Source organism: Mycena indigotica (genome assembly GCF_014461135.1).
Source record: "Mycena indigotica strain 171206Taipei chromosome Unknown Mind.scaff0008, whole genome shotgun sequence".
Classification (NCBI taxonomy): domain Eukaryota; kingdom Fungi; phylum Basidiomycota; class Agaricomycetes; order Agaricales; family Mycenaceae; genus Mycena; species Mycena indigotica.
Genome location: NW_023503007.1, coordinates 4,227,783 through 4,249,818, shown reverse-complemented (window position 1 = coordinate 4,249,818; position 22,036 = coordinate 4,227,783). Strand labels below are relative to the sequence as shown.

The 22,036-nt window shown below is 48.1% G+C and overlaps 4 protein-coding genes across 4 annotated transcripts; 2 read left to right on the top strand and 2 right to left on the bottom strand.

The window, feature by feature from the left end:
* Nucleotides 1–5,488: 5,488 nt before the first annotated feature.
* MIND_00979600 (MYND-type domain-containing protein) lies at nt 5,489–7,480 on the bottom strand (the record flags this gene model as incomplete). The annotated part of the gene is made up of 3 exons (XM_037366406.1): nt 5,489–5,973; nt 6,026–6,182; nt 6,239–7,480. The coding sequence occupies 3 exons, from the start codon at nt 7,478–7,480 to the stop codon at nt 5,489–5,491; spliced, it is 1,884 nt and encodes a 627-aa protein (XP_037217818.1).
* Nucleotides 7,481–8,988: 1,508 nt separating this feature from the next.
* MIND_00979500 (uncharacterized protein) lies at nt 8,989–10,341 on the top strand (the record flags this gene model as incomplete). Its single annotated transcript, XM_037366405.1, has 2 exons — nt 8,989–9,772; nt 9,821–10,341. The coding sequence occupies 2 exons, from the start codon at nt 8,989–8,991 to the stop codon at nt 10,339–10,341; spliced, it is 1,305 nt and encodes a 434-aa protein (XP_037217817.1).
* A 1,115-nt stretch (nt 10,342–11,456) lies between these two features.
* On the bottom strand, nt 11,457–13,290 carry MIND_00979400 (NAD(P)-binding protein; the record flags this gene model as incomplete). Its single annotated transcript, XM_037366404.1, has 10 exons — nt 11,457–11,618; nt 11,669–11,757; nt 11,811–11,828; nt 11,883–12,218; nt 12,295–12,389; nt 12,455–12,535; nt 12,586–12,625; nt 12,685–12,967; nt 13,075–13,153; nt 13,205–13,290. The coding sequence occupies 10 exons, from the start codon at nt 13,288–13,290 to the stop codon at nt 11,457–11,459; spliced, it is 1,269 nt and encodes a 422-aa protein (XP_037217816.1).
* Nucleotides 13,291–13,521: 231 nt separating this feature from the next.
* On the top strand, nt 13,522–15,370 carry MIND_00979300 (uncharacterized protein; the record flags this gene model as incomplete). The annotated part of the gene is made up of 15 exons (XM_037366403.1): nt 13,522–13,569; nt 13,618–13,630; nt 13,687–13,736; nt 13,793–13,880; nt 13,928–13,939; nt 13,992–14,016; nt 14,066–14,133; nt 14,185–14,197; nt 14,243–14,349; nt 14,401–14,436; nt 14,484–14,544; nt 14,592–14,729; nt 14,779–14,799; nt 14,850–14,924; nt 14,968–15,370. 15 exons carry the CDS (start codon nt 13,522–13,524, stop codon nt 15,368–15,370), a joined length of 1,158 nt encoding a protein of 385 aa, XP_037217815.1.
* Between the last annotated feature and the right edge of the window lie 6,666 nt (nt 15,371–22,036).

Genomic DNA, 22,036 nt, shown 5'->3' with positions numbered 1-22,036 from the left:
CGCCGAGGCAAGCTCGGCGTGACTTCCTTTTTGGGCGCTGGCTCTTAATCTCGCCCTCCCTGAGTTCTAGATAGCCTGTAAACCTTCTAGTGTAGAATTTTAACAAGAACTGAGACTTGCAAATTACTTGGCATTGATAGATCGGGCACGATCTCATCTGTCACACTAATCATGGTTCTTCCTGACCCAAGACGAGCACAGGCACTTGCTGCCCTCCTCGCAGCCCACCTCCTGCAGCTCTTGCTGTATCTCTCCTTGCTAGTTCAAGATACACTACGTGCAGAGCCTATTCCATACCATACATCAGCTCTGTCTGGTCAAGCATGGGTAGATGAGTTATATAATAGCGCTCATCCAGACCGTATTCTCTCCGAGCTGGGCGTGCGGCGCCATATATTCAACATACTGATTGCTGAGCTTCATTGGCTTGGCTACTCTGCATCACGTCACGTATCCCTTGAAGAGAAACTCGCAATTTTCTTGTACTCATGTGTTACGGGGCTGTCAGTCCGCCATATCGGGGAACGATTCCAACGGTCAAATGAGACCATCAGCCTGTATGAACACTGACATCTCTATATTTTGCTTCTTCTGATATTCAATTAGTTATTTTCGTGGAATTCTGACAGCTTTTTCGGGACCGGAATTCTATAACCGCTACGTTCATCTACCGACGGCAACAACACCTCTCCCTTCTATGTTCTCCACCAATCCCAAATTCTCCCCTTTCTTTGACAATGCCCTTGGTGCCATTGATGGAAGTCATATTCCTTCATGGCCATCAAAGGAGCAGCGTCAGTTCCATCGTGACCGGAAAGGACAGGTCTCACAGAACATTCTCTGTTGCTGTTCATTTGATATGCGATTCCAGTATGCAGTTACCGGATATGATGGCTCCGCTGCAGACGCAACTATGTTTGCCCAGTCTCGTATGGAAGATTTTATCATTCCTGATGGTAAATTCTTTCTTGCTGATGCAGGCTTTCCAAATTGCCGGGTTCTTTTGGTTCCATATTGTGGGGTGCGATATCATTTGAAGGAATGGGGACGTGCTGATGTTGCGTATGGTTTTTTATTTTATTTTTATTTAAAATAGAAACCTAACAATTTTTTTTTCTATAGTCCTGCAAATGCACAAGAGCTTTTTAATCTTCGCCATGCACAAGCCCGAAATATTGTCGAACGAATTTTTGGAGTGCTCAAAAAGCGTTGGGCCTGTCTGTGTCATCCATTGAAGTATTCAATGGAAGTCCAAGCTTGTGTTCCAACTGCATTGATTGCAATCCACAATTTGGTTCTTCGTTATGATCCTGTCGAGGCCAACGAGATAGGGTTTGATGTCGACGATGAAGCTTGGGACCCTATACCACGTCATGAAGCCAAGACAAACAATGGCCTAGCTTCCTCGGTCGTTATTCCAGCAGCTGAACAAGACTTTGCAGAAGATCGTCGAGATTCAATTGCAAATGCTATGTGGATCCAGTATCAGAACTACCTAGAGAACAATATCTAGAATCAGAGCCTGTTATCAAATCTGAATGCGAAGTTATCCATAGGAGAATCAAAAGTGAATGGTAGTAGAGAATCAAGTGAAAGATCATAACCTTCTGGAATATATTCCATAACCCCAAGTTTGCGTAAAATCCATTCTCGCCGGTAAACAACATCAGCCGGTTGGGTCCCCCACAAGCCCATATATGATGCAACCAGATCACGGTTGCTCTCCAAAAGATCCGTAAACCGCATCGCAAGTCGATTTGGGAGCCATACACTCTCCACCTGATGTATGTACTTAACTGCACTTTGGAGACGGGCTGGAGTGTTGGGAGGAGGCAGAGGAGGAAGTGGAGGAGGGGAAGAAGGTGCTGCCGCAGCTGGCAACGCTAATGGCTGGAGTACCGACCGGAGAAGTTCTGTCGTATTGCTGATATGAGTATCGAGAACCTTGAAACGCTCTTCTTTGTTAATCCGACCAGAAGATGCTTTCGATGGGTATGGACAGGTGGTGCTGCTCGTGCCTTGCGGGAAGCTTGGCTTGACGGAAGAGGTGTCTCCGATGGGCCGCGTTTACGTGTGCGTATTTGTGATGGAGTCGGAAGTAAGTTATCGTCCTGGGTATTGTCGTTGTCATCATCAGGGGGAAGTGGCTGGTCGGACCCTTCAATAGCCCAGACGGTTGGGCTACCCGGTGTTTTATCGACTGGGCTTCCGCTGCCTATGTCACTGTCGCTGTCCAGGTCAATTGAAGCTACAAGGCAGGTGTCAGGCCAGATCGTAAAAGTAGCAATCACAAACCTGTAGTATTGGTTGACATACCAAGCCCCGACCTCGGACGATAGACGGTTTGCCCACGAGAAGCAGCAGTAACCAGCGGAAGGATTTCGTCAAAGTACTTATAGAGCAGAAAGCCTTTATTGCGAAACGGCTTTGACTTCGGGTTTTTTGCGACCCAGTCCTTCCAAACGGCCGCCTGGTCAGGCAGGATATTAGCTCCGTACTCATGGCTCCATGCCCCAAAGCCCAAGTTGGCACAGATCTTTGCGACTTCGGTCCAAAGGCCTTTTTGCTAGTATACCAGCAATTAGCAGCACATTGGTCACCAAAGCAAGCCCCCCACCTTGTTGAACTGATTCCTCACAGAGCTACCAGTCTTCGGGAAGTCCCTTCTGTGGCGGATTTAAAAGTAGTGCCGCAATCTCGTTGGCAGCCGTCATTGTCAGCCCCGCAGGATCACCGAGAGAGCTCTTTCGGCGGACCACTTCCTCCATCATCTTGATGAGGTCATCATCAGAGTAATGGCAGGTTTTCTTCGGCTGCCCCTCTTCTTTGGGTTTGGGCATTTGGCCAGCAAGATGTCGCACAAGCGCAGAGCGAAAGAATTTTGCAGATGTGACTACGGTGACATGTGTGACTACTGTGACCCGGCCGGCCGAGAAACCACGAGAAACCGTGTTTCTCGTTTGACGCGCGAGAAACCGGGCTGGTTTCTCATTGCCGAACGAGCCCTTAACTGTTTGAAGGGAAATGCTCAGATCCCTTCATCACATAAAAACCCTGTTGCACTCCAAGGATAACCTCAGAGTGTCCAAAAGATGCACAAGATATAACATGCCTAAACAAACCTTTGGCATTTTCAACCTTAGTTTCCAGCATTATAATATGGCTGTGAGGAGAACTACCCTTAGGATAGTGAATTGCAGTCCTAAGCTGGGTTCAATTCAGCTCACCTCTCTGATGACAATAACATGATAAGATAATGATTAGATAATGATTAGATAATGATTAGATAATGATTAGATAAGCGATCTCAGACCTTGGACTTAGCAACAAACAATATATTGGGACAACATATAAAGAGTGTTAGTACCAGCAAGCAGCAGTCCCCAACTCTGAATTTGCTCTGAATGTAACAAGAGAGGGAATAAGTAGTATGATTCAAGTACAATTAATATTGATACAGTACTTGAATTTCAAGTACTGTAACATATGCTAATAAATAATGCAATCACATTCATTTTCCCTTGGACCAGTGCAGAATAATGTAGCTCAGGGGGAGAGCTAATCATGATTGGTGGGCTATTCTGCAATTTCACTGGCATATATAGAATATGGAATATTCCCACTATCCCTTCTGAAGAGAGTGTGTGGTCTGAGTCGCATACCTACATACCCTCCGCTCAAAATACACACACATGATTGTCAGGGGAACCTCCCTTTTGGCCCCCCAGAGACGTCTCCGATTCCGGTCCGATTCCGGTTCTGACTCCGGTCCGACCCTCCATCTCGCCCGCACAATCACCGATCTGTCAACGCCCTCCCAACGGTCGCCCTGGGACCTTGCCTGCGACGCCGCCCAAGCCTTCTGTGCCCGACAGCGGCAGCTACGGACAAGCTATAGTCAGCTCCCTAGCAGGCGGACCCTTAGAGTTTCTTCTCTTTGGATCCTCCCCTGCTAGACCCTGATCTCGGGCCTCCGGGGTTTCCCTTACACTGATGAGAACTTTAAAAATGATCAAGAGAATGTTCTGGTGATCCAAAGAAATTCTCAAGGGAATGATATTGCAATCAAAATGACTTGAATACTTTGGCAGACCAATTGTACTTATCAACCAACAGAACCCTTCTCTGTTTTACAGAGTCAGGGATAAAGACTTTCTTGAATATACTGAACCTGTAGTCTATGTGATTAGATGAAGACTCCACTATGCTCAGATGCATCTACCTTCATGGAACATTGCCCTCTGTGGATTGAACAGCTGTAAGGGCAACCCTGGAGACTCCGACGAAAGCCTAGCAGGGGAGGATCCAAAGCGTGAATAAAAGCTACGGAAATACATGGAGGGACCAACCTAGTCTGCTCTCCTTATATCAACACCTCCTTCCTCTCTGCCCAACTCAAGTTCAACACCACCACCACCAATACATTCTCCATACTATCCACCATCATCACCATCATTGATCCCATCATTACCACAACCACACCTATACCCAGACTTCTTATCCAACTTTGTCCAAGTTGTCATCCTCATGTTGCTCTTATATTCCGTACCCTTGCCTACAGTTATGGGTTGCAGCATGGATACATTTTCCACTAGACAGGCTGGGGCTACGCCCCAGCTTCAAATATTGTTTCACAATTTTTTGCAGACTGAATATGCCAATTTTATTCATGAGTTTATGAAATATCAAGGTCTACATGCCCTCTATACTGATATTACAGCCAAGAACAACATCACAAATAGCCTTAGATTGGACTTGTTTATGGTACTTGATGTAAAATCTTGATTTTACAGCTTTATGTCCCAATTAGACTTTACAGCTTTTCTTACCAAATTAGGGTTTCAACAGCAGTGGTCCCAAAAGTGGAAATGTGGAGTAAATAAATTGCTAAAACTGATGCCAAACATGTGCATACATTCACACGACATCTGCTTAATATAAGAGTAATGGAGCCCAAACAGATCAACTATAATTTCTGTATGTTGCTTGTTTCTGGAGTTGTTTCTGTATTCAGCATCACTTATATTCCACATGTTTCACTCCCACAAGTGCAAAGAGTACAGGTTTGTTTGATATCATACAGTACTTGCTACAGCAAAGTTTGCTCTGGTAGTATCCCAGTAGCAAGTTTATCCACATTCAATTCCAGTGACTCTGCTAACAAACTCAAACCAAGGACTCTCCGGAAATCCGTAATGTGAAGTGTAAGATGACCATCTGAACTTATAACCTGGTAAGCTCAGTGTGTAATGTGTAAGAACCACTGGACTTAAGGTCTAAATAGTACAGTAACCCAATGAGCCTTGTTAAAATACCTATTAATCCCTGCTTGTTTTTGTTCATGGTAGAAATTCAGTCAACTAACAGTAGTGTAACATTTAGATAATAAATACAATGGTATGACTCAGAAGGATCTAGCTCTATCAAGCTGCTTCAAAAGCTATAAGTATGCTGACATGAAGTTTTAGTGATGGTTACGAATTGTATTTTAGTGGGTTTGCAAGCCGCCCTCCCCACGCTCTTGCTCCAACAAACGACGTATTTCCTCCGCATAACCCTCGGTGTCCACTTCCGCTCCAGTGCTAGTGTTCTCCTGCTTCACCCGCTCCGCAAGCCGCCGCAGCCCCGGCTCAAGCACCCCTACAACCGAATGAAACGGGTAGAACATCCAGCGGTCGGGAGCGTCTGGGCGCCCAGGTAGCGTAAGGAAGTGGAGGTGATACCGCCCATCACTGCACATTGCGCGGTCCATGTCCTCGCGATATGTGGAGACCAGCGACTTGTGTTGTGTGATGGCACCAACAGTCACCTCGCAGTTCGGCGTGTTGACTTCCGTGTAGCTGAATAAAACATATGGGGTCGCATGTTCTCGGTGTACGATGAAGAACTGGAGTAGCTGGCGCGCAATGTCTTCCTCATGTTTGGTGTACTCTTCATTCAACAACGACCGCATGAATGAACGCCGGCGTCTATCTGCGTCGACCATTAGTTCGGGTTCTTGGGCAGAAGGGGAATAAAAACATACAGATTCGTCCGGGATCAATGTCGTCAAAAACCGGCGCATCACAGTATATGGTGTGTCGGGCATGCCAATCTTCACGTTGACAATCCTTCGAGCAGTATTGCGTCAAGTGGCAGAGCGTGCACCACTTCATGACCTCCCGCGGATGGAGTTCTTCGCACTAGAGAGTATCTCGGTTAGTGTTACCGTCATCACAAAAAGAAGTAAGTAGCGTACTCTCGGATTGGAACATCCTCGACGGACAGACCCTCGCATCACATTGTGGGCGGAAAACGTAGTCAATCGTGACTCAATCAGAGTATAAACGTTGCGCCACGCCTCCGCCAGGGCGGGATCGACGAAACCGGAGGTGTCTTCGACTTTTTTGAGATCCCATTTGCTCAATTCCTCGAGAATGAGGGGCGAAGTCATAATGTGGGTGCTGAACAGGAGAGCCGGCAGATGTGCAACATGTTCCTCTGGCTCGATGCCACTGTAAAAGTTGTGGCTCGCGGGGAGCAGGCCTGCCTTCAGCGCCTCAAGATAACCAGGGACCGGATCGCTCTCGTTTATAGCTAAAACAGCACGGAACAGAGCGGAGAAAGTCGCGAAAATGATCCCTCGTTCGTTGACGCGGGTCCGAGGGACCGGGTACTCGTGTAGCACACGGAGAAGAACACGAACGAGTGGCGCGACAGCTCCAAGCTCGCTCAATGTTTTATGGAAGACCGTGCTTTCATGAAGAGGGTGGCATTTCAGTAAAGTGAGCACGGTCGAGGCCGTGGCCTGTGCTAGTGGAGTGAGAGGTAACTGTAGGGATGGGTCGTGTGGGAAAGTCGTGTCGAGACTCTTCACGCAAATGCGGGCAAGCTCTTGTAATCCGCCGACTCCAGCAACGAGGTCATTGACGACACGCGAATCGTCCAAGACCGACTCGGCAATGCTTGAAGAGTGCCAAAGAATGATTTCGGCCAGCTGTATAATTCCCTGACCGTTGTACTCCCTCGTCTCGACGAAAATCGCCCAGGCACGACCAAGTAACTCCCACAGTCCCGGAGTTGCGTAAAGTTGAGCCTTCAAGGCTGAGTGCCGGACGAGTGTATGGATCATGCAGACGTGCGCATGGTACATCGCCACAGCGGGCTTCCCGAAGTCAAAGATGTCATGGTCACGAAAGTTGTCGTGAAAACATATCCACTCCCAAATACGTGGCCACAGCTCCTGGAGGACCGCTATTGGGGCGCGCTCGTCGGGGCCGACCGTGGGATTCGCCAACAGTCCAGCCAAGGTAATGGTTCGCATTGCGCGTGCTATCGTATCATGCGCAATGGCCAGCGCATTGCTGTTCGCCTCACGGTCCAAATCGTCGACCTGCAGGAGAAATTTGGAGATTGTTGATGGGTCCAGAATGATGTAGGCAACACAGCTGAGTCGCGGGAGATGTTTCTCGGGGAAGGTAGGAGTGATTACGTGGTCCATAAAAGCGTTAAAATCGCGCAAGGTCCCGCGGGTGGCAGAATGAGCTAGTCTCTGCAAATTTTTCAAGTTGGGCTTCTAGTCAGAAGTTGACACGTTCCTTCGTGAGAGGGGGTAGTCCTCCAAGAGAAGACAGCTTGAGAAGCGGATGCATTGTCATTGGTGAATGATTTGTCGGCGAAGAGAAGAAAAAAGTGTCGATGACTCAGCACTGTGATTGCCGCCACAGATTTTTCATGTGGAACCAAAAACTTATGTTCTGGGTAGGTTGAAATGAAGGACATATGGCAGCAATATGGCTACTTCGAAAGGAACGATATAAAAGCCGAGAGCGGCCCGAGAATATGCGAAAAGAAGTAACACTAAGCAGATATGTACATACTTAGACCCAAACGACATTGTTGTTTCATTCGCTGGACATACAGCCAAGAGATGCGGCGAGGAAGGAGATGGTGGATGCAGAAGAGTTGTCCCAGGTTGTGTAACCTTTGAATAGTGAAGCCCAATGAAACTTGAGCGTTTGTCCTGTCGTTCCGTTCCAAAAAGGCTTGTCCTGAAAGCCGTGAAGCCAATTTGATTTGTGTAAACAGGGACCGAAGATAACGCACCAGACTCGGACCTTCTCCCCTTTTCACCGCCGAAGCGCTGTCGCACCATCTTCATAAGTTGTTCGTATATATCGGCTGGCAGCGAGAGTCTCAATCGCTTTCCCGTCAGGAAGGGAAGTAGACAAGAGGCGGAAGGACGTTTATCGGACTACTACGCTCGCGGCTGGCTACGAGGGTATAAAACTCGCAGGCCATAAAGCACTGTCTTGGCCAGACCGTCCAGACGTGGCGGGGATGATTCCAGTTTTGAATGAGAGGTATCGCCTCTGGCGCTGGGACCCATATGAGGGCTGGACACAATTCGGCTGACTTGCTAGAGCCTGCCAAGGTCAGCAACAATGCTGCGACCCACGGGAAATAAAACACACACCTGAAAAGCACATCATGATACGTTCTGGCCCCCAATTCCACCGGTCCCCATTCATCTCCGTTGCCAACGTAGGTGCTTTGGGGGGAGTAATGCCTGCCATGGAAATCTACAGGAGAGCCAGGTTGGAGAGAATGGCTGACTGGCAATTGGTGCAGGTCAAGCGGGAGGCACATACAGTATAGTAGGACCAAGACGCACCTCGAGCTTTCGACCCCAAGTGTCAACAGCCAGGCTAAGATGCGTGCTGCTGGGAGCAGAGTGAAAAAAGCTATTTTTGCTGTAAGCCGCAGATGGGCTGGAATAGAGTCTGGGGGCGGTGCAAGATGGATTATGGCGGTATACCGCCACATTTCGAAACGCCGAAAGGATGCTCTCTGCCTCCAACGTCCATCTCCGTGCAGCGACGTGCCTATTACATTTGTGTAGGCTTAAGGGATCAGGGCAAGTAATATGCCAGTGGTGGAGGCGAATGGTGGTGGTCGTCAGGATCAAAAGAAGGGATCATAGGAGATCCTTGCCTTTCTCAATCTCTCATGGTCCACCTTCCTCTCGAAGTGCTTGACCAAACTATCGACTATATCGTTGACAACAGCACATTGACAAGCTGCTGTCTCTCCGCCCGGGTATTTGTCCATCCTTGCCAGAAACGCTTGAATCGCTACTTGGTACTTTCGGCTGACACCTCATCCTGGACCCGCGCTGCCGAACGCTTCAAGGACACCCCTCACCTCTTACAATACATCATTGAGTTGGACATCAACATTTGTACTCCATGGCGTTCTGACGTCCCGCCCCAATCCGAATCAACTAACTTCCTGTCTTCGCTCGCCTCTTCAAGTTTGCGGCGGGTGTCTGTTGGGTCCACAGATTGGACGAATTGGAGCCGCCTACCGGGTGCGGTCTCCCAAGCAATACTGTCGCTCTTACTCTTGCGGCGTCCTCAAACTCTTACTAGTAGCTCTCTGAATCCATACCAACTTGTCGAGCTCTGCCAGATAGAGCACCTTCCTGTGGATTTGATCATCCTCGCTGCGACGGCCACCGCCAATCTTCGTCTCTACTCCTGTATATGGGACTACCGAGCACAGGATAGGGCCGAAGACTCCGACCTTCAAGCTTTACCCGCAAACACCAGTATTAGGCTGGACATTACCCGGCAGGCGAGCATTGCAAAGATGTTCCTGCTTACCCGACTTCGCATCTACCTCCCGCTTATTCGTGCCATCACCACTTGGACCATTTATGACGACTACGCGCCAATAGAGGAGCTGTACAAGCAAACATCCCCGACAATTGAAAGTCTGGAGTTTCAGTACGGTAGGCGGCAATTCTGTGATGATTAATACTCTAAAAATTGGACCGTAGGCACAGATTTAGGGAAACTTGACGGCAAATATACACTGCCCAATTGCTGGCCGCGTCTTCGCACCGTTCACGTTGACACCGATACCACCCAACTCACCTGGTACCCTGGTTGGGTCCTCAATCAATCACTGGCCAACATCTTTCCTGTCGCTGCCTCCCCCAGCCTTTCCGAGATCTCGTTTCTTCTACACGTTTTTAGTGAGGACCGTGACCCCGGCATTCGCATCGACGACAGCCTCGACTGGCATAAGCAGGTCGAAGACCCTGCAAGCCAGCCCACTGCAATCCAGTGGTCTTGGGACTCCACACTCATGGCCGCTTTCGATGATGTATTTTCGGCGCATCCAAAACTGAAAACTGTGCGCTGGACCACTCAAATCGGTGTCAAGCAGGCGCAGGGGTATATCGAGCATCCATTGGCGCGGGATGTCCAGCATGCGGCTTGCCGCGACGCGTTGGAAGGAGCACTGCCCCTCACAAAAGCAAATGGGCGGCTTGTAATCGAGAACTCGCACAGGTGACAGTGGAACCTCAGGCTCAATGCCAATGTTTGGTGGTAATTACCGTTGAATGGGATGCTTGAGTCAGTTATCGTATCATCATCAGATAATCAAAGCATCTTGCAGCCTCGACGCATCAGGAAACACAGCAACTGCCATGGTAGCGCTACAGAAGCATCTATAGCACTCATAGCTCTGTAGACAAGTTGCCTGATATATAGCGCTACAGAGTGCTATGGGAGCATATGCCAGTGCTATCGTAGATCCCCCATAGCAGTGCCATAGCCCTCACATATTCTTATATATCAGCCTAAATGCACTGCAATAAGAGACAAATATTACTGCCCCTGCCCCACTTACTGGCCAACCGAGAAGGCACAGAAGATCAGGGAAGGGACACTTTTCAATTATCAGTATTATTATTATTATTATTGTTAATGACCTAATGGCAAGTGTGGGACTTGAACCGAGGACCTTGTTGAGAATCAACAAAAGACAACAGAGTAAAGCAGAGCAAATCAACTAGACCAAGTAGAGAATGTAATAGCTGCTTTCTCAGTAACTATAGTGTGGTCTGGAACTGACTTGATGCTCTGACCATTTTGTCACATACCTCCTACTGGTATCTTGACTAGTCTGCTCAGCTATGTTGTGTGTTAACTAATCTTCTCAGCTATGTATGATATTAGTAGTAAATATATGCTCACTGTTCTTCAACTTTTTACACACAAACTTCTTATTTTTCATATGAGGAACTAGTATTGTGAACTGGTAGTAGCAATGGATTCATAGTCATTCATACTCTTGCTAGTGATATTGGTAGCACTATGGTAGCTGGTGATAGCCAGCAGTAAATACTACACAAGTATTCATATCTTTGATACTGATGTCTATAGCGCTACAGAATGCTATGGAGTTTCAGAAGACGTCTACGGTAGTGCTATAATAGCTATGAGGCCATACATATCTTGGCTGGCAGTTCCATAGCCGAATCCGTGTTTCCTGATGCGGAAATGAGTGCAGAACCGCGAAAACCGGGAACGGGCGGCAATAAGAGCTGCTCAGATCTCAGAGTCTGTTCGATTTTTCATATCCCAGTCCATTCTCAGCGCGCGCGCTATCTGTACACCACTTCTCTACTTCGTCTTATCTCCAAATAGTTTAAAAATCTCTACGCTGATCAGGTCGCACGCCGGCAGGTTCTCAGCGAGCTTGTATGTGTCGGGAGGGTGGGCCCACACGTTAGCCTGGCTTATCGAGAGCGCTTGGCCGTTCAAAGTGCTATTTCCGAGCAGTTTCTGTGTGCTTCTCTCAGCTCTAGTGACGCGATAGATGACGAGGGAAATACCTGAAACTGGTCCAAGACCAGCTGGATGTCCGAGAGCAGATTCTGCTCGCGGAAGGGCACGAAGAGCACGTCTGGCGCGATTCCCGTATCTGTTCGGTGTCTTTGAGACCCACGGCAGGCTAAATGCAGGCAGGAAACGCACCAATCAGGTTAGGCGCAACTAAGATAGCGGTCAGCGCTCCGTGCATGGGAAGAGAACCGAAAAACGACGCACTGGCATTGACAGTAATATTTTTATCGGCGTAATACTCGGCAGCTGAACGCATAAAATGGACAATTCCGGCCTTGGACGCAGCATACATGGGCATTGCGCGTGTAGGGAAGAAGCCAAAAACGGACGCAGTCATGATGAGCTTCCCTCTGAACCCAGATTGCTCGCTGGGCTCTTGCCGTTCGAAGGTCTGCAACGCCAAGGCCGCGGTGTAAAGCTGGCCTGTCAGATTGATGTCGGCCGTGGAGAGATTGGGTTTTGTGAGAGGACGCGAGGCAGCGGCCGCCGGGTCAAATGGCGGGAGCCATGGACGCTCAGCCACACCCGCGTTAGCGAACACTGTGTGGAGTTATGACTCAGTAGAATGATACAGAACGACAATAAAGGAATTGGGAAGAGTGGAGCATGCACGCACCATAGTCAATCCGCTTGAACGTCTCGACTGCAAGCTGGAACCCTGCGAGTTGCTCCTCCCATACTGTGGTGTCCGCCTTGACGGAGATGGAAACCCTGCCAAAATGAAGTAACGTCAGCTAATTTCGTTGCAGGCGCCGTGCAAAGAAGTCGCCACTCACACGCTGCCTGCCTTCTCGTTCAATTCCGTCGCGAATTTAGCACCAGCTTCGCCATTAACATCAGCTATGACTACCCGTCCACTGGAAAATGGACGTTGAGACAAGCAGGTGGAAAGAAGAAGGCGACTGACCCTTGTCCGACCAGGCGCAGCGCTAGTGCCTTGCCGATTCCTATCGTCGTGTCCAGCCCCGTCGAGATCGTGACACGCGACAGCGACAATAGGACTTACCTGAGGCAGCACCAGTGATGTACGCGACTTCTCCAGGGTAAATTTCCGGCATATTATAGCTGGGAGTTGTGTGGCGAAAGAGTGGGGTGAGATGCGGGGGGTTTACTCGAAGCTTCGCAAGTCCGACTGCTCCCTCAAAATACTCCTCCAGAAGGGCCCTGTCATCCGATGTGGAGATGCTCGGACGGATTTGCGCCCGATAGTCCTTGTTCCCAATAAGTGCAAGCGCGAATAATGTTGTGGTTGCCGAGGTATACGAGGCATTTGGACAGCTCAAGGACAGCTATTGCGATGGCTCGAATGAGGCAGGGTGGGACTTTGGTGGGACTATGATTGGCACTTTGACACGAGAACGGCCGCAGGGGGTGGCACCAGGGCAGCGGTCCGTACTACCGAGCTCATATTGAGCGGATTGCGAAGACCTCGCGAGAACTTAAGAGCAAAGTGGATTGCTATCCTCCCTCGAGTGCTGAAAAATAGCGATGAGCAACTGTGTATCTTGGAGAACGGAAAGACACACGACCGCACATTTGCGAAGGGACCACCATCTTCGAAGTTGTGGGCAATGAAAGCCGGAATGGCAGTCAGAATGAACGAGGCGATCATGCGGTCTCGAAGCGTTACCGTAACGCTTTCCCACGACACTTTGCTTGCCGATCCCAGCCGGGGCAAGGAAGAATTGCAGCTCCGAATGCGACGGCGAATCTATCTTGTCCTGCCAGTCATGAGCCTATCCCATCGCTGGAAGACTCGTGGTGGCATAAAAGCAAGAATGTGCCCACGCGCCACGCTTTTTGCCCCCACCGTTCGTCCCCCCTTTCCTCCCGACCAGCAGCCATGTCTGCGTCTGAAACCCAGTTTGAAAGTGTGGTTAACGCAGCGCAGGTAAGTACGGACGTTGCCTATCCCCGACATCGATGACGCCGCTCCCAGATTTACATCGCGTGTTCGTCCCGCCGAAGTCGTTTTTTCCTTTGGGCCTGACCGGCGATTCTTTTGCAGGCACGACGTCAATTCTGATTTGGGACTGGCTGTCCTGTCTACCACAAGAGGTGCGTTGTATCCCATGATGCGTCGAGCAAAACCACCAACCGACATCTTCGTCTAGCGCAAGTACATCTGGAAATCCAAATCATGGACCCCAATCAAGTTTCTCTACTGCATGGTCCGATACTATACCTTCATGGTGCTAATTGGTGCGTCCACTCCATAGTATGCAGCACTTCCTCTGATACAGCTTCAGTAACCGACGTTTGTGCGTGCTTTTCTTGCAGTCGGAAATAGCGTTTGAATTGTCTGTTCTGAAGGGTTCTTTGCTGGGTGGAGCGAGAAGTGCGTGGCTTTCTTCCCTTTCCAGTCACCAACTGATATGTCCGTCCAGTGCCTGCGCGCGCTATGTCCGCATTCTCCCTGGTATTGCCGTCCTTATCGATCTCTCCGTCGAAGCGGGTGAGCATTTCGATTTCTTTTGGCTCTGCTCTTCTTAAATATGACTTGTAGTCCTCGCCATTCGGTGAGCTCTTCCATATGTTGGCCAGCCAATTTCTCATCGCCTCAGCGTTTACGCTCTCTATGCTTGCGACCGCCACATGGCCGCCTTCCTTATTACAATGCTCGTCGGCTTTCTCGGGGTCATGATTGCGGTCCCCATCCTCGCATTCGACTGTGCGTTTCCCCGCACCAGTCTCTGTCTGTGACTAAAACCCGTTACTTTAGATAACCGTCTGCCACAATGGCCGGGACCATGCATGGGTCAGCACTCCCCGACCCGTTCTCGGCCTGACTGACTTGTCGTGCAGTCACCGGCAAGCCTTCGATCGCCGGCCCCAAGTTCATTATCGCCTTCTACGCCGCGCCGATGTAAGTCCACCGTCTTCCATTCTGTCCGCAGCTGACGGTGCTTCCAGGACATGCGACTTCATCATGACGGCGCTGACGGTCTACCGCCTATTCGAACAGAATCGCGAGGGGCCCACCAACTCGCTCATGAAGCGCATGGTCCGCGACGGGCTCTTCTACTTTGTCGCCATCTCCGTATTCAATCTGTATGTCTCTGTCCTCCGATGCAACACCACAGCTGACAGGTGTCAACAGGCTGAACGTGATCTTTTTCATGTTTGTTCCTTGCGTTTCCTGGTCCCTTTCCCGCTGACCGCGCCGTCTAGCCAGGGCAACGAGATGATCCAGGCTATCAATGCCCCCGCCAGCATCCAGATTTCGAGCGTGCTTTGCTGTCGTCTGTGTGTGGTCTGCTGTCATTATTTCTGCAACTCAATGGTTTAGAATCCTCAACCTACGCGCTGAGAACGACGCCAACACTGCCGTCCGCCGGTTCAGCAACACCAAGAATCAATGGGTGACCGACATCATCCACGACGCCTCCGTTCTGTCCCCCAACGCCAACCCGATCCGCTTCTCCGCCAACCCGAACATATACTCGCCCGACATATACTCGCAGTTCATCGTCCCGCCTGCCGCGCACCTGGACGGGGAGACCCGCCGCCACTCGCGGATGCGCAGCCACGACGGTTCGCTGACGATGACGAGCGGAATACCCCTGGAGCTCGATGAGGAAGACGACGACGATGGCTACGATGTCGAGCGCCAAAGCGGCAGCGCGGGCAGCAGCTTCAAGCTCGAACAGGACGGACACGTGCCGCCTGAATTGCCCAAGGAACGCGTATAACGACGATATCCTCTAGCTTTCATGACCTGCATTGCATTCACCACGATTACTGCTTAGCTTTCTACAAAATAATCCTCTAGCACTGCGCGCTACTGTATACCCGCTTAACTATCAATCTTGTATATTGTGTAGCACCACGACGACAAACACGATATTAGAATGTGTTATTATCCAGATTCAAAGTTTCAACTGCTCATGATGGACGCTGGTTTCAAGTTCCTCGAGAAGCCTTTCCCTATATGTAAATGGTCTCTGCTGGGCCTGCCTGCCTGAGTACCCTTGTTCAAATACATTTTGTTCACTACCTACCTGGTCACGGTTACCCTGCTCTCAGGGAGGGTGCAGGTACTAGGGACATTATATTCTGTTTGCAATTTAAGAAGCATTCGAAAACTGGTTTATACCTAAACCGGCGCGATGTGTTGAATTGCCGAAGAAGGCGATTTTCAGCTCTAAGACTGGTTTTTAGCCCCAAGGTTCAACATTTGGCCGTGTGTGCCAGCATTATATAACCTCTATCAATATGTCTGGATGTTTGAATCAATATGTTTAGTTAGTTGGACTCTTGTAACTCCATTACTGATGTCAGCTTTGCCTTTTTTGGAAGTCTGAGCAGCTGAGTACTTTGACAGATGGGTATGATTCTAAATAAGATATTATTTGGGGATTAATATTGATTTTGAGCATCACTTTGCACTAAACAGCCATACTGGTATCTTTCTGCAGTTTTCTATGTGACTAATTTAGGCACCGTGACATTTAAATAATTCAACAGCTTTCAACCAAACTTGCTATGTGCCAGTTCAACAGCTACAGAGCCAATACCAAACCAAACTTTCATTTCCCATTACTAGTGGTAATATATGAATTTAATGTGAACAGTGGAATATATCTTTTTACAGAGAAGAAATATCATAGCATCACAGAGAATCTTTCTTTTTTTCCACATCAAGAGGAATTTATTCTACTCATGTCAACATAGGTTTTTACAAAAAAAAAAAAAAAAAAAAACCTATTCTGTTGAAATAGAAACTGATTCTGAAATAACTCCCTTTTGCTCTTGTTTAAAAGACTGAAAAAGTGTATCTCTCTCATCTCTGAGTCTCTGATAATAAGCCATCCAGGTCAAAGGACGCTCCCCTTCAACCCGCCGATTCCGATCACGATTCCGGTCCGATTGCGGTTCTGGTGATCGTATCACTGCCTCCATCGGGTGCATTACCGCCCGCACTGGTGATCCCCTTGAGACCTAGCTTGTGACATGGTGACCTGTGTAGCCCACAGTTAACTGCCAGTTATCAGGTAAGATGTGCCAGGGGGACCCTGACAAGCCAGGGGGACCCTGACAAGCCAGGGGGACCCTGACAAGCCAGGGCTCTATCCAGGGTTCCTATACAAATGAATAATTATTGAAAAAAGGAATGAATAATTTGGACTTTTCAAAACCTCCAAGACCTTTTTTTGCCTAAGACTCGGAATTGAAATTTGACACTATAGCTGACCCATTTCATTCAATTAGGCTGGTCACGGTCACATCAGATTTTTTGGCCAAAATATTTCAGCGGGTCACAGGTTACAGCAAATTTTTTTTGGTCCCAAAGTGTCCCAATTGGGTAAGATTTCAAATTTTCCCTGCCTGCGGTGTGCCAGATTTCCTAATCGGGTAATAGGTCACACGTAATTCGGCGAATTAAACATTTCAGCCAAACGGTCATGGGTCACAGGCCTGCTGAATTGATTGAAATCGGTCAGTAAAAGAGAGTGTCTTTGCTCTTACGACTGGTTAGAAATTAATTTCAAGTATGATCTAAGACTTGAACATAGGATGGTATAGGCCTTCAAATGAACCTGTCCAGTGCTTGAACCACCCTCATAGCTATTCCGGATCTCTTATAGTACCATGATCAGTGTTATCTACTCTAGAGATGATGAGTTCACTATGGCATGATCTTTGTGAGTCTGAGGAATCTGAGTATATCCACCAGTGGGGGTATGGTCTACCTCCCAGAAAGTTGTGTCTCTGCCCCACTAGCATATCTCTATCCTGGGTTATATGACACCTAAGGCCTCCATGGATTGCCTGACCCTAGTATTAGCCGCATGCTGACAAATCGATAGGATCATGGAGGACCATCCTGTGGAGCTATATCAACTTGGATCATGATATTCCATACATAGGGTCCTAGGATATCAGCAAAATACTCCTCAACTCAGTATTCAGTCATGCTTGGCATTTAATAGATTAATGTGATGGTACCAGATGAGATTGCTAGATAGACAAGAGAATTGTACAATAATATACCTTTCAAGTGAGCTCTCTTCTAGCTTGATCTACTGAGGTGAGCAGGAGATCCATGCTTATCTTTGAGAGTTGATGAAGATCAAATACCACTAGACAGGCTGGGGCTACGCCCCAGCTTCAAATGTTGTTTCACAATTTTTTGCAGACTGAATGTGCCAATTAAACCGCCCAATTTTATTTATGAGTTTATGAAATATCAAGGTCTGCATGCCCTCTATACTGATATTACAGCCAAGAACAACATGACAAATAGCCTTAGATTGCACTTGTTTATGGTACTTGATATAAAATCTTGATCTTACAGCTTTGTGTCCCAATTAGACTTTACAGCTTTTCTTACCAAATTAGGGTTTCAACAGCAGTGGTCCCAAAAATGGAAATGTGGAGTAAATAAATTGCTAAAGCTGATGCCAAACATGTGCATACATTCACACAACATCTGCTTAATATAAGAGTAACTGATGAAACAATTCATAGCATTTTCAGTGCTATATTCACTTTGGGCCAGAGGTGGACATGCTAGAGTACTAGCTTGGAGTATGTGAAGTTACAAGTCAGTCACCTTACATTATTTGAGTACCAGATGTTCCTGTGTTTACATAAATGAATAGTCAATATTGTGATTATATCATATGATGTTGATCAACTACCATGGTCAATCAATGGCAACCTTTGATAACCTTCCTAATGATACTTCAATCATGCATTTATCTTAAGTAGTTATGGAGATAGAGGCTTATCAGTTATATACCAGTTAGTGATTAGCTAGTGCTGCCACAACTATTTAGCTGTCACTACAGATTACTTAATGAAAGTTGTTTATATAGTCAAAATACACAACTTGGATTTTGTGACAATCTGTGACATCTCTGATGATTGACTAAGAAAGTTCCTTTTGAGGAAATTTGTGATGCTGGTCACTCAATATGACGCTATATACAGGCAGTAGGACTAGCTAAAGTGTCTTGTAGCAAAATTTCCTTTTTGGAACAGTATGTCACACAGGCCTACCTACAGTTTAGATTATCCATTGCTATTCATTTCCTAGGTCTTGTCATTTACTTCAGTTACTTATAAGTTTGAATTACAGATATATATTAATTACTATTCATACCTGTATCCACGCTGACAAGTGTCAATATGGTTAACTTAGGCGAAAAAAGGTCTTGGGAGTTTAAAAAAGTTCAAATTATTCATTCCTGTCTTCAATAATAATTCATTTAAATGGGAACCCTGGATAGAGCCCTGGCTTGTCAGTGTTGACCTGGCGCATCTCATCTAATAACTGGCAGTTAACTGTGGGCTACACAGATGCATGGCGTAGGCATACTGCTCAGAGCAACAATCACACTTGGCACATCAAGAGCACAGTATGTAGTTCAGCTACCTAGCAGGTGGACCCTTAGAGTTTCTTCTCTTTGGATCCTCCCTGCTAGGTCAGCTTCCTTTGTATTTACTTACCATTATTCACTCTTTGGATCCTCCCCTGCTAGGACCTTGATCTCAGGCCTCCGGGGTTGTCCTTACAATCCAACAGATGCTGATTAAAAAATTTATACCTCTTTCTGTCAACAACAAAAGGTTATTTTCTCAAAAAGAGACATTGGAATCACGTCTTTGAATACTGCTTCTTAGGCAGCACACAAAGAACATACACAGGTCACAAATGTTACACAGTCTGTGTTATACAGACCAGCACTCACATCGGGGATTCGCGCAAAAACAGCAGGACTTATTTGTGGGAAAACCAGCGCCAAATGGGGTCAGCCGATTGGATTTAAATCAAGGCCGCGGATTTCCGCATGCGTGACTCGGAAATTACCTTATTTGGTAATTTCTAAGTCACGTGCACCTAAATCAGGGCCGTAACAATCAGCCCCCCGTTATTTGGGCCTGTATCTGCCACAAATAAGTCCAGCTTTGGGCTGCTTTTTTTTACCAAAACCCCGATGTGACTTGGCCTCTCTGCAGTTCAGATTATTCATTGTTATTCAATTCCTAGGTCTTGTCGTTTACTTTAGTTGCTTAGAATGATTAAATTACTGATACATATTCATTACTATTCATACCTGTATTGGCGCTTCTCTATTGCGGAGTTTCGTCGATAGTACGCTTTGGGGCACACAAAATCAACGTTTTTCGCAAGAAGACTTGTATCTACCCTACAACCTTACATATCTGTGCCAAGGCTCTGTTGACAGGGGCCTGTTGTCACACAAGGAGAAGACGATTTTGGGGTTTTGTGACTTTTCCTACTCGACATTATACATATCTCTCTCTCTATGACAAGTGGAGTTTGGTTGTTTTGTGGGTTAGATTAGTTAGAGAGCTCATTTGCAGTCTGCACTTCACACTAATCAGCGCGTTGCTCATTAGTGAGTTTGGGACAGGCTGAAGCATGTTTGTAGATATGTAGAGTGTTGCGTAGATAAGCCCAGCTCTCCTTGCAGCCTTGACCTGCACAATGGTGCCATTGCCATGGTTTGCTATTTGTGGAATTGAGCAAAACCGTTTGGCAGCGAATGGTAAGGGAATCTAGCAGCGCGTCTGAGTTATGGCTGCGCCCACCCTTCTCCTTGACGGCGGTGTCTATGAGATCATTGAAGGCCCAGCTTATCTGTTATAATTCAGTGGTCTATAGGCTCTCGAGTGCGCTTCACGCACTGTCCCTTGATGTGTTACCTCTGCTGCCACTGTCGCAATTGCCCCCTTCAATTTCTTCTGCATCACTGCATCCAGCTTTTGTCGTTTTTTAGCATCCTCGACATCCTTCTCAGCCTGTCGCTGGTGCTTTTTGCTGGTTTCCTTGCATCTGCGTTGCTGGACAGATTTATGAGATGAAGAAGAGAAAACAAGCTGTTACGCACTGCTTTACCATCCTTCTTGATGGCTGCCTCCACCGCTGCAGTCAAATCGTCCACCCATGTCGTGAGAAGGAGATTCTACCCAGCTGGCCTGTAATGTACTCCTGGAGGACCACCATAACCGCTTCCAAGCCCGGCCCTCTGCTCTTAAACTCGATGACGTATACCAAAGGAGGCGCTCGAGGTCCTGGTTCACAACACTCTGAGTGCAGCCGAGCTCTAACACAGCATCGGTATGGAGCTCGAAGTCAGTGAAGTCGTGGTCAGACCCAAGTGGGATAGATGTGGGAAGTGATCTGAGCAGCTTCTCGAGCTGATGCATTGGCTCGGAATAGTGGAGGGCTCCGATTTTTGGCAGGGCTGGGACTTTTGGTGCCATGGGAAGATGAGAAAGAAGTTTTTTGACAGCTGTCATTGGCTGTCAGCAAGCTCGGCCCGTTCGGCCTAGCGATGGCGGCGTCCGGTTCGGCCTTCCAGTTTGAACCTGAACCGGACCGAACCGAACGTGCGTTCAGGTTCAAAGTTCAGCGCAAGGCTGAACCTGAACCTGAAGTTCAGTTCGGCGTTCGGCCGGTGTTGGCTTGACCTGAACCGGGTCCGAACGCGTTCGAACGCCGAACGCCGGAGGCGCCGGACCGACGGCAGAAGGTCCTCCGGATGACAAAAAATGCCGAATGGGGTTACATGCCGGGAGCCATCAGTGTTCCTCCCGACAGCCAGTGACGGAAGGTGGGTGATCCTGTGGCTGTTATCCCCACAAAATTGATACCCCGTAGCCCGGATGCATCTGACAGCAACTGGCAGCAAGCACATAGGGCCATCCGCGGCCTGCTAACTAAAGCGCGCCACCGTCGCAGGCCTGGGGCATCGATGGGGATGAGTGTGGGCCACCCCGGATGGGCCCGGCGGGCGTGCTGGGGTGGCCCATTATGAACACATAGGTTCAGAGTTCGAACCGGTTCTGAACCTGAACTGAACCGGATTGAACCTGAACACGAAGTTCGGTTCAGAGTTCAGGTAAAAGCCGAACCTGAACCGAAGTTCAGGTTCGGGGTTCGCCAAAAAGCGCTCTGAACCTGAACCGAACCGAACCTCGCCATCTCTAGTTCGGCCATTGCGGGGATATCACATGCCTGTTTAGAAACAGGTCCGACCTCCAGTGGATTTCAAAACTCACAGGTGTTTCGAAATGGGTTTTGAAACACCTTCAGCTCACAGCACCCTACTTCAGGGTTGCCCTTATAGCAATACAACTCTTTGTTTGCTCTTTATTATGTATAGTGAGATCTTCTTCAACTTATACTGTCCTATTTCGATCAACTGTCCAGGGCATGTAACGCGTAATGCAAGCTGTCCACTGGAGAAGATGTCCGGATTACTATAAAAGGCAACTCCAGCATCAGCCAGAACAAAAAATTGCCTTTTTAAGGCTGTTTTTGATTGGAATCCCGCCCCGAACACATAACGGAGGCCACAGGTGTCCACGCCGCGACCGTCTGT